The sequence below is a fragment of the Platichthys flesus genome, chromosome 2 (assembly GCF_949316205.1).
Source record: "Platichthys flesus chromosome 2, fPlaFle2.1, whole genome shotgun sequence".
Classification (NCBI taxonomy): Eukaryota; Metazoa; Chordata; class Actinopteri; order Pleuronectiformes; family Pleuronectidae; genus Platichthys; species Platichthys flesus.
In genome coordinates, this window is record NC_084946.1 from 3,592,145 (window position 1) to 3,604,843 (window position 12,699).

At 41.2% G+C, this 12,699-nt stretch overlaps 1 protein-coding gene across 1 annotated transcript in view; it reads right to left on the reverse strand.

Moving 5' to 3' along the window:
• The window catches only part of fbln2 (fibulin 2), a 76,492-nt gene that overhangs the window by 11,589 nt on the left and 52,204 nt on the right, over nt 1–12,699 (reverse strand). The window contains exons 9-11 of the mRNA XM_062394625.1: nt 5,704–5,838; nt 2,954–3,091; nt 1,283–1,426 (exon numbers count right to left, since the gene is read on the reverse strand). Coding sequence (XP_062250609.1) covers nt 1,283–1,426; nt 2,954–3,091; nt 5,704–5,838 — 417 coding nt within the window. The remainder of the gene's footprint in view (nt 1–1,282; nt 1,427–2,953; nt 3,092–5,703; nt 5,839–12,699) is intronic.

A 12,699-nucleotide genomic window follows, 5' to 3' on the forward strand; every position in this document is an offset into this window, starting at 1 on the left:
CCGACCAATCACAAGCCTTGCGGGCTGCGTGAGGCTCGCGTCGTATAGTTAAGGCCAAATTATACTCGTGTTGCACGGACGCACGCATGCACGCAAGACACGCAACACGCCCCTTTCGAGCCCTCTGGCGGCTTGCGTGCGTCCGCCAATTTTTCTAACTATACGACAAAACGTGCAGCGATCGTTTCGGCGTCGAGTCTATTTTTTCCGCTTGACGCGAGTTCTTCAACATGGATGACATTAAATTAATAATTGAAGTGGAGAAATGCAGTGAGTTGTATGATCCTCGGAACATGTTGTATAAAGACAAGACTTAAAAGGACACATGTTGGGACGCTGTTGCAGTTAATTTTGGAGCAACAAGTAAGTATATGCTTGAAAAAAAATATGAAATGCCGTTTTTACTGCAGGCTGATAACAGCGGCGCTTTGGCGTCGCTTCCGCGTCCGGTGTGAACCCGGCGTTAGTTTCCTGTTGAGCTATATTGTTATTATGTTTACAGTAGGGATGTCCCGAGAACCGATACTTATGATACCTTTCCATACTAAAATAACAAAACACAGACGATGCCCATTTTTTTGAAGCACCGTAGAACCGTGAGCGCAGATGCCAGCTGTTAGCATCGGTGTTGCGCCTCTTTTGGAGCTGCGGCGCTGATCTCTGTGCAGCTGAGACCAGAGAAACTCAGTGTTTTCACTGTTTCCACTGATAAGAAGCAGCTGGTCAGACAGTGAGCGACTGCTTCATGTGAACGAGCTGTGATCTCACTGTGTGCTCCGCTCCCCGCCCTGCTCACTCGCTCAGAAACACAGTCTCTTTGAGCGCGCACACACACACGCACACGCACATATCGCCCGTTCCTGGTATTTCATGACGGCCTGATACGATGATGATTTAAAAAATGAACGTGAACGTGACTTTCACTCACGTTCAACATACGTTAAGTTCGCCGTTCGCGAAAAATATGCACAACACTGCACAGGGAGCCACTGCAGAGGGGCTGAAGAGCCGCATACGGTTCCGGAGCCGCAGGTTGCCGAACCCAGCTCTAGAGGACGACGTGAAGCGTTTTTTTTACCGTGGTATTGAAATTGGCATCGAGAATCGTGTTATTTTACTGGTATTGGCACCGACTACTGAATTTTTGGTATCGTGACACGACACCCCTAGTTTACAGTATATTGAGCACTTCATAGCTAACACCAGGATGATATCAGGGTATTCACATCTTTTCCACAGTTGCCAGCATTGTGCTTTTATGAGAGTTTATGCTGAATCTCACCGACACACTTGGCTCCATCGGGGCTGGCGTGGTATCCGTGGCTGCACATGATGATCTTCTGCTGGCACGTGAAGGAGCCCACGGTGTTGATACAGTTAGAGCCGGAGCTGCACGGCTCACTCAGGCTCTTACACTCATTTATGTCTGCAGGAACAGACAGAGAGTTAAACCTTACAACTGCTCAACATTATTACAGTTCCACCGGAGAGTGACTGAGGAGGTTTAATCCTGACTGACAGGTCTGAGTCTATTTCCGCACGATTACTTCGAGAGGACAACTATGGAGTTGTGTATTTACTTGTTGGTGGAAATCATGCCTTCTCAGTATGTAGTGGTTCCAATACTCTAGAAGGAGATTAAGAACGGTTGAAGTGTGGGTGAGAGTGGACATGGGGGTCAAAAAAACTAATCTCACTAAAAAAGCATTTGGACTTTTAGAGGCCCCTTGAAATTAAATATTCATATTCTCAGCTTTAATCCTGTGTAAAAAAAATGTAAACAAGCAAACAACAAAACTGAATTTCTGTCACTTCTCTTCCTTTAAAATGACTCATCCTGCCCTTAGAGGCATTCAATAATTTTGCGTCTAACGGTATTGCTTTCTGTAATTTTGAACTCCCTCCACGTAACCACAAATTCTGCCATTAACTGATCGGAGCACGCTTTCTGATTCGTCTGTTAAATCTGCTGGCGTAACAGGCGCACACTGTCATGGCCGTCATGACTTTACATGTTGAGCTGTTATTTACCTGTCAACTCTGCCACCTGAAGCATATTCACCACTATTGACTACTGTAAACGTCAATCAATTTCCTCTACCGTTCCCTCCACAGCTTTGTGTTCTTACAGGACAGATGTGGATCAAGTAGAGCTCTGACGTCTGTTTCACAAGGTCATTAAATAACCAAGGAAGAACCACAAAGACAGGGAGGTTGAATTACAGTTAGTGGTGTCCTTCAGCCTTTAAGCAGCACTAAGAGTCGCAGACACATCAAAAGTTGATCTGAAAAAATAAAATGACTTACAGAACCTTTGTAAGACTGATCAGTGCAATTTCCAAAGCAATACATGCAGGGAGACATTTGGACGGATTCTATCTATACATCAGACACATTATTTCCCCATTCAAAGATCATAATGTTTCTACAAACACTTTTTAGGAACAGTGAGGTCTGATCTTTTGATATATCTGTATATATCTGTGACCAGGCAACTACTGAAATAATCCATCACATCCATCTGTTATTTTTACAACCAAAATGTATAGCATTAAAAAGGAAATCACAAAAGCCTTCAACAATTAATTTAATACAATTCAAATAACCTATTGTCTTTATTGATAACGTGTCACTGAACTATTAAAGCATCTGAAATCATCTTTTTTTTAAATAATAATATATCGAAAATCAATATGACAACATTTGCAAAGACAAAGAGAGTAAATCCTGGACACAGACACAGGGCTCCAGTCATGCTACTCCATGTCTGCAGGCTGTTTCTGAAAAACAACCTCACAATTGAATGGAGGTGTTCAAAGAGGCGAAGCAGGACAAGGTGCACTGAATCTCCTCTGAAGATAATTTATTTCGCTCCACTCTCTATTAGCTCTTTAATGGTCAAGTGTAATGAGTTTCTTTTAGCCAGAGGGGAGCAGCTCTATCAGTCTCTTACCAATGCAGTTTCCATGCGAATCCTGTGTGAAGCCGCTGATGCACTTGTGTTTGGCATTGCACAGGAAGGAGCCCACTGTGTTCTCACACACGAAGCCCGTACCACAGTTATGGGTCAGCTGCACACATTCATCAATGTCTAAAAGAAAGAACAAACATGACTGAAAAAACAAAAACAATCCACATTCTATTCCCCTGTAAGAGGTTCACATGAGCCCTCAGCTCACCAAGCTTCAGTCTCAGCGCCTGACTTTTCAACAGGACAGTAGGTGGCACTGTGGCTCAAGCACAGAATGAACACCCGCAGCATCCCAGAAATTCAAACTTTCACTCAGTCAGTGTTTAACTCCAGGGAAAATACCCCTCCCATAAAAAGAAAATCACTTGTTCCAACTCGGCAAATAACAAAAGTTGAAGCAAACTTCTTAAGTGACAGTTATTGGATCGTATGAGCGATGGATGGAGTTTAAATGGAAGATTCTTGCTTTTGTGCCGGGAGATTTCTCTGCCGTTCATGTTATATTAGGTCTTGTGAGATTTGTCCCGAGTTGCAAAGGCAGAGGGGCATTCATTAGGAACCTCCTTTACCAATCATCATCAGAGAGACACATCGCAGCAGAGACCTCTCCTTTCTTTCATGCAGCTAATTAGGTTCTTTTGCATGTTGGATGGTCGACTAAATATTACCTTCATTATCCAGCTACATTGATTAGTCCGCCCTGGTGCAGAGAACTGAAGACACAATGCAGAGAGCTGGAACGTACTTTCCTGCCTCTCTGAGAGATTATCTTGTCATGTGCTGAACCTGGAGCATCTGCTGAAACACTAACAGGCTGTCATGGCTGCAGACATATAAGTGACACAGTATGGCAGGAATCGCAAAATTAAAACGAATGGAGATATTGCGTATGATTTTCCATTTTCTTTTATTTCTACAGGCTATTTCTTAGGTTTTTGTGGTTTTCTATAACTCATGTTGATTACATTCATCTGAAAAATGGACTGATGGGGGAATTGAGCCTCGTTGAAATCAACTCTGTTATCAATGATGCCACAGCTATTCATGATGTACTACAGGGTGGTCATATCCTCAGAGTTTGGTGAGTCATCAGGGGTTGTGTGTTGTGTGTAAGTGGTGTCATGAACTTGAAGGTTGTGACCACGACTTAATATAAATGAATATCATTAGTTTTAACTTTATGTACTGCAGCCAAGTACCACCAGGAACGTGTATAGGAGGAGGGTATATATTGGACTAATTTTGTTCACTTCCAACCTTCAGTGTCAATGAAAGAAGGAGCTTAATGCACCTGTCATATATCTCAGGGGAAATTAAAGAGTGTGGAGGTTGAGGATGGTGTGAAGGCATGTAGCAAGTCTGTGTCATTGAATTTAACTGGTGCAATTTTACCATTGTGCTCATTTTCTAGCCTAAATTAAATCTAACTTTGAAAGTATAATCTCTTAAGATTAGCAGACCACGCTTTTAATGCTTCCAACATTTATCCAGCATCTGCCATTTATTAACCTGTATGTACATCCTGCAACTTCCTGTCTATTTGCTACTCAAGTAAGAGATGGGAATAGCATTCACATTTATTTAAATATTTAAAGGATGTTGGTTCAACAAAACATCACATAACGTTTGAAAAAGAGCAAAAATCCACAAACCTAAAGCTCTCGTTAAAGGATTTATTTGCCATTGACATTTAAAGTACAAGGCTGTTCCTCAGAGTTCTGATAAAGAACAGAGTCACCATTTTAAATACCCAGAATCCAGTGGTTAGAGTAAAACCTGACATATTTTTACTGATAACTAGACAGAGTTAACAGTAAGAATATTTGACAGCTATCTAGCCTGAACCTGTTATGGAATACTAATATGAGTTCTTAATGTTTATGTTAATATATACATATACATGTGGGTGATGATGGTATATGATAACTTATGATATGATTTGCTCAAAATTTATTATGGTTATTTAAGATCACGACTCTGTTCTTCATCAGAGGTCTGCGGAAGAGTCTTGTGCTAATAACATCAATGGTAAATCAATCCTTGAACAGGAGCTTTAGGTGTGTGAATTTTCTTTCTTTTTCAATTGTGATAGAGGTTTAGCACAAAGCGTTTCAGCATTGCTTATTCAGCATGATTGTTTGTCATGTTCTGTAATAGATATCTTTCTTGCTGTTCACCCCTTCCTTCAGCTGTGTCACAGCTGGTTTGTTATTAATGTAGATCATCATATCATCATAAATGTGCCTTGAGAACATAAATCTGTCATTTTCTTTATTGAAACATCAGCAGTTTGTGAACAAACCAGTCAGCCTTTGGTTGTTTATCTGACTACTGAAAAATTCCACAACCTGCAGGAGGTCATTATAGCACACTTGCTGTTACCGAGGTAACTATGGGTACAGCCAAATTAACCCTAATTGAGATTGAATGATTATTAAGGAATACCTTAACCATATTCAATTTGCTTGTTATGATTTATGATTAATACCTAACTAACCATGATGGGCAATTCACCCAAAAAGCAAGAATTAGAAGCAATGGCATTTAATGTAAGAAAAACAAACAAAACTTTCTTTCTTATTTATTGTTGTTTACTACTCAAAGAAAAACACATGTCTGTACTTCACCTCAAGAAAGACATGAACAGTATTTCTGCTGACTACCTATATGGCTCTGGAAATGACTGCTGGGTAAATTGTCTTAATGAAATACGTCGAGAACAATAAACTCACCCTCGCAAACACCGTTCCTCAGCTGGTAGCCTGCAGGACAAGTGGCCTGCAGCTCGCACACAAATGAGCCCACTGTGTTCACGCAGCGCTCGCTAGGCCGACAGCTGTGGGTGTTGGTCACGCACTCGTCCACATCTGCAGGAGAAGACAAACGGTGAAAAGACCTGGGGTGTGATGTATGTAATTCCCCCTCCTCTGAACGGATGACACACTGATGGAGCTCAATAAACCAACACCAGATGGACCTAAGCATATCAAGTTTTGGACACTAACAAACAAAGTTGTTTCTCACATCTAGGAGTTGGTGGTTTAGCACAGTTCTGTGTTTTGGCTCTGCCTGTGTGAAATGTGCCTGTTGGCTACAAATTTCAGCTGAAAACACAAAGTCATTCACGCTGAACAGTCATAAATCATGGGATAGAGGTTTTCAAATTCAAAGCTCATATATTTTCTTTTGTTAATAGGAGAAGAAAAGCACTTGGAGATAACCATACAAGCTGTTTACAGATATGAACTCTGCACCATTGGGTCTGGACTTGCCTCAGAGTTTTTCTTTCCCACCTGAACAGCGCAGCAGGAGATTCTTTGCTCAGTCTCACTCAGGAGTATTCAGATGAGGGGTTGTGCAGCAGGCATATATAATCATCCGATAAGGTCGGTGATTATATATCAGTGACTTGTTCCACGATTGTTCTAATGCCTACTAGCCTACTGGGCAAAGGCAGGACCTGACATATAAAATCTGATAGAGAGCACATCTTCTTTTTAGAGCTCATCGACACCAGGACCAGCCCAAATCACAGAAAGCTCTACTGACATCTTCATCTGTGTCCTTTACACATGACACTGCTTTTTCATCCTGAGATATTTGTATTATTTTTGTTTTTCAGCTTTGCCTCAGTCGTACACCAGGATCCCCTGATGTTTTTTTACAGGCTCATTCGGACATTCTCCCAAGTACATGCTACAGGGCCAGAGAAAGTATGGAGGCTGTGACTCGGACATTTGTGTTCTAACAAACATCCCCTCCGGAGAATGTGAGGAGATTATCCAGAGTTCAGAGCCCCCAAGTGGGCAGTTCAGTATGGGCACAGAGACGATGCACAGGTATAGGTCTAGCTCACACAAAAAGGGCAGATATTTTTACGTTGGTGCTAAAGATTGAAGCTGCACTAATCAATTATTTATATCAACAATGGACCAAATTACTGTGTGCAATGTAAAAAATGTAACTCGTAGTGATGGACCCATGGAGATTTACAACCTGTATCTGTCTCTTCCTTGAAACCCAGCAACTACAAAGCACACTGACAATGTGAGCAAGTCATTGTTTGTTTAGCATTTAGCATCTAGCATCCAGCCCGAAACAAATGTGCCCAAAAACACAACAATAAAATAAATTCTGATGTTGCTCAGTTTGTTATAGACAATAGTTTGAATTAGGCATACAAAGACTTATGAGGTCAGTGATTATATATCAATGACTTGTTCCACAATTGTTCTGCTGCCTACTAGCCAATAATATTGATTAAAGCTGATCTGAGGACCACAGCATTTAGTATCTATACCAATATTGATGTTCTCAGGTAATATTGAAGCTGTTCAATAAGTTCCAGCTGACTAATTGGCAGCTAATCCTACTAATGATAGTGATTAATGTTTGGCGCATGTCTCCGCGTTGCATGTGTTTTGAGCACTGCGGTCCACTCTATCAATTGCACATAACACTGTGAAAATTTAATGTAAATCGAATGATAGTTGTAAAACAAAGCTTACTTCCTGTTGCCAGTAGGTGGCGCCATCACTATTATTACATACAGACATATATATCTGTTGAAGTAAGAGCTGTGATGTAGCGTGAGCAATTTTGTGTCAATTGGACAATGTTAACACAACTTAATGTTCACACTAATCAATAGGTGGTGCAATGACCCTAAACTAATAATTATATATGGAGCTGTTCAGGTCAGGATTGTGATCATAGGTCAGTAGTTTGGAGCTGATTGGATAATGCAGAGTGGATTAACAAAGTACTTGTGTACACTGAGGAAATATTTACACATAGAGCTGCTCAAGCTTGGACTCTTATCATGTGACAGAAGTTTGGTAGTGCTAGGACTATGAACACTGGAGTTATGACATCATCGTGTCGTCTGGCGAAGGTTGATCCTCACCGCACCTCAATGTTTACACGGTTTGAGGAAATGTCACAATTCTGACCATGATCCAATGACTTGCCTGAGCTCTTTGAGCTGTATATTGTAAAGCAGCCAGGAGCAGTTCATCAAAGTATAAAACATGTCAGTTCCTGTTGCCACCAGGGGGCGCTGTGATTTCAAGTCATAATGTCTGTGGCGACTCTTGTTTTATTTGTCAAGTCTCGACTCGATTGGACCAAAATGTGTGAGAAACAGAAGCTTGTGTTTTGATGCCGTTTAATCAAACTTTGACGCCACGCCACGTTTTTGGAGAACATCGGTCATGTAGTAACCTAAGGGGCTGCAACCTAAGGGCTGCATTCCAGATGGCGCTATTGAGCCAATTTCCCATGCCCATTTCCAAATACTCCAGAATGCGTACATTTTCACCACTTTCTAATTTACTGCAATCTTTAAAAGATTTTTGAGCATGTTGAAGCCCTCAAAAAGCCAATTCCCTACGCTTAGAATAATCCTTAAAATTTCAATAGGGCCTCCAACCATTCGGTACTCGGGCTCTAATAAACCTTACAATTTCAATAGGGCCTCACTGTCTCTCAGTGCCTGTCAATGCTCGGGCTAAATACAAATGCTTAGCTGAACAGAGAAGGGAGATTCGGTTAAAGGCATTCTATCAAGAGACAGGAGGAGGCTGCCAGGTTAGGGTTACACAGATGCAGATCGGTGGGAGGAAAGTCCAGGCTGAGCAAGATGTCATGTTCATCAACGACAAGGGATGAATTGTGTTGAGTTCACGTCCAGAAGATCTAGGGCAGTATCCTACCAGCACTTCAAAGCCTGATGTCAAGTGCACATGAAAGAAGGGACGGCATTTAGCTTACCTGGTAGAGCTGCACTCCAATGAGGCCAACATATACATACAGATACTTATAGCTAGTAGACGTAGAAGGAATGAATAGAGATAGATGGAAATCAAAGTGTGATGTGACTGTGATATAAATATTTCGTCTTGTGGAGAAACTGTGAAAAGCTCCTGCACCGCCATGGTCCAACCTTACAGGCGTTTTCACTTATGTGCGTGATTAGAGCTCTCAGTGGTGTGCAGTTCTCACTGGAACTATTCCAAAACGAGATCATCAATTCGACACACAATACACCACTTATACTGACACATATCACACATACCTACCGCAGTGTAAACAAGACGAGCTAACGGGCACACATTTCACATGGCTCGTCACGGCTGAATCAAGTGGTAACTAATGCACTGTACCTTTTCTGCCAAAACTTAATAGTTAGGACAAAATGTAAGTTTGCAATTACTGCATATTCACAATTGTAGACATGCCATCAAAATATAATGCCTTTTGTGTATCCCGAGGGAGATCTTTGAAGTCTGATAATCTGCGTCAACACTTTATTTCTTCTTCACCCTATATCATTTACAGCCTGATTTGCTGGTCACAGAGTTTTGCAACTTGCTGACAGAGGCCTCCAATCAGCAGTTAATCACTGTGTGAACTCTTCAAAGACGTAATCAGAGAGGTCACCTCTAACACTAAGCCTCCAGCCAATCAGAGCGCAGGATGCAGTGAAGTTGGTGAAGGTACATGTAGTGGTGAGGTACCCCCTGATTATTTTTACACTGTTACTAACTGCATCAAGCTCGGGTCAGGTTCAGACAGGAAAAAACGAAATCCTGTTGGGTTCAGGTCTGGCTTGGTCAGTTTTCTCTAAAGTAAGGACTGGTGTAGACCAGGAAGGGCAGCCAGAGTTATTCTCTGATCTTTACATCTGTGACATCCCCTGAAGTGTTTTGCCTCTCCTGCAGCTAAATTTCTGTGAGCGGGATGACACAGAGGAGCAGGAGGATCATACCGATTCACTATGTCTCTTCTCCTCTGTGTTTTTATGACAAAATGTAGTTTGAGGACAGGTTGAGGGTTTCTCCTGGTGAAAGACAGTCTAGTGTGTGACTCCTGATGTTGTTTGTAGTGAAACTGCTGACTTTGAAGGTCATTTTATGTGAGCTCACGTTAAGACGGCCTTAGTTGAGTCTGAACACTGCAAGTGAATCCCTATCACAAAGAAGTGAGTTTACCACACCCAGGCCAATCCTGCTCTTCAGCCCTGCTGGAGGCTTGTGGCTCCAGGCTAGAGATTCAGGGGATGTAGTCGCAGTAGCAAGATCCCATTGATACATGCACTCAAGCAATCAGGCTGGTATTAGCTGTTGATCATAACGTTTAACCCAGTTTTTATAGAATCAAACAACCAATTAAAGGTCATCCTAGCAAACAAAAACGAGCAGCACACCCAATAGGCCAAATGGAAAACTGATTCTCAACTTAAACCAAACACAAAAAGAGTTTTCTCAACATTATTCAGAATTATTTCACAGCTGCTGTTAATTTATATGGTGTCTGACGGATGGAATCTGTACTTTATAGAGAGTGGTATCAGGTTTCTGTGAACACCAGTCATCAGTCGACAGCTGGAAAGATTCACTGGAGACTCAGAAAAGTTATGATGTTCACTCGTGTCCAAATAAGTGTTAATTTTATATTTCTATTCCAGTTCTCAAGTATGTCATAACATGATTCCTGCTGTATTATATCGTGGAGGCGCTTGTCTTGCTTCATACAAAGAACAACTCAGTTGGCATTAAAGGAAATCATGACATTTTTATAAAATATAATCTTGGACTCTTGAGGCTCCAGGGAAAATGAGCACCGGTGCTCCATCACACGACAAGAGGCACAATTTCATTGACTGAGGTGATATATAAAGACCCTGAAAATCTATTTTTTGTCAGTCGTACTAAGAGTAATTGGATCCCGCATGACTAAACTATTCCATAGTTTTATTTTCCATTTTCTGCTTTTCCCTTTGCGTTTCTTACATTTTTCATTTAGAAAAATAGTGATGTGTGCATGTGCACACAGATCAGGGGCTTATTACGTTTAGACTTAGTAGGTTCTTTGCTCACTGTAAAATAAAACTGAGATTAAACCACACTCACACTGTCTTTCTGATTATGAATACCTGAACACATTTTGCCTACAGTTTGTCATGAATATTTAACGTTATGGAATAATGTTAACGATTTTATTGACCTTTCAGAAGCTTTAAACCATCGTTTAGTACATTAATAAGGAGATTAGGTTAATAGGGATCTGTGTGGACTGAATGAACACATTATGTGGTCACTTAACCAAGAACATTTTCAAAACTGAGTGGATAATCTTGAGATGTGCTGTTCATGTGTGAATTGCAAAGTCCAGACCTAATGCTGAGGACATCCTCTAGAGTTCATGTCTGGATAGTATTTTACAGGAGAAAAAAAAAAGTGCTTTCCCTTCCTCTGAAAATATCATCCAAACAAGTCCAACAACAAATTTCCAACATTGTCTTGAATCCTCTTAATGCGGAATTCCTCATTCCTGTATACCTATTACAGTATTGAAACTCTTGCTAGAGTGATTAAATCAGCTTTAGTTTTATTTTGACTTCTCTCTGTTTAGCTGCATGGGTCCATCACTCTAAAAGCGATGAGGTCAATCGGCCTCTCGGTGGAGCAGAATAATATTTTCCCGCAACAATCCCAGTCATGTAAGTCTTAAGAATGTGTTAGGTATATGACCACAGAGAGGTTAACGCAGCAGGCCCTCATTGAAACTGGTCCATAGTTACTACACTGCAACAAATGAAAACTGATCTCAATGCACCGCTCTGAGAAATCAAAACAAATCCAACACTGCCTGCAAAGGTTGGTTTAGTCCTTAGAGTGAATTACATAAAGGGTACAGGTGGCAAGCACATGAATTCCAGCTATAGTATGTGTGTGGTTGTGTGCGTGTTTTTCTATTTGCTTGGGAAACCTGAGGATATCCATTCACAGCCGACACAACATTAGAGCGCTGATTAACTGTTGAGCCCTCACATTGACTATTAAGGCTGCGCATGAAGCCTTCATTACATTACCCACACACACTAATGCACAAACACTCTTCCATGGTTGCGATGGTTGTGTGTTTAAAAGAAGGCAGAGATAAGCTGCTTTGCTTACCATGAAACCTGTAAATTGAAATCTCACTCAGCGATCCTATCAGAATAATATCTTCAGTATTTCTGATTCAAGAGCATGATAATACATTTCAGATAACTCCACACCAAACCGCCCATAGGTGTTTAAAGATCCACAGTGTTTCCAAAGTCTGTATATATATCATAAGTCTTTCACAGTTTACTTCACAGTCTACTTACATCTCTGTCAAAGCTACAACCCCCCCCCCCCTCTCTCTTGTAGCACTATTTGCTCTGTTTGGTTCAAGTCTAATCCAATCGTTGCCCACCCACTGGTTGACATGTGGGAACACTTTAGGGGAGAAAGTGCTTTGTATGTTCACTGAACGACCTGATAGGAGGGGAAACACTAACTGTTATGTAATGCGTTTGCATCTAGAGGTATTATCCTGTCTGCTGACAAGATAAATAAATGGAGCCAGAACCGCATTTCCACTGCGTTCACTGGGTCTCAGCGACATTCATTTTCACAGCAGGCCCTCAGCAGTAAGTAGCACATGATCTTATTAATATTACTCAATTTCTATCCTTCCCCCTCTATAATGCCATCATATGCATGTGCTTGTGATGGAAGCAGGGATAGGTGAACCATATTTTTAACTTGTTTTCCACAAAGCAAAGCTGCAAACGTTGTCACTCTGTTGCAAATGAATGGATCAATTTACCCTCTACTGCAGCAAATGCATCACCATCTATGGAAAAGGTGGAAAGATGGGAACAATTACATTCTACTCTGAGGAGACAGACATGC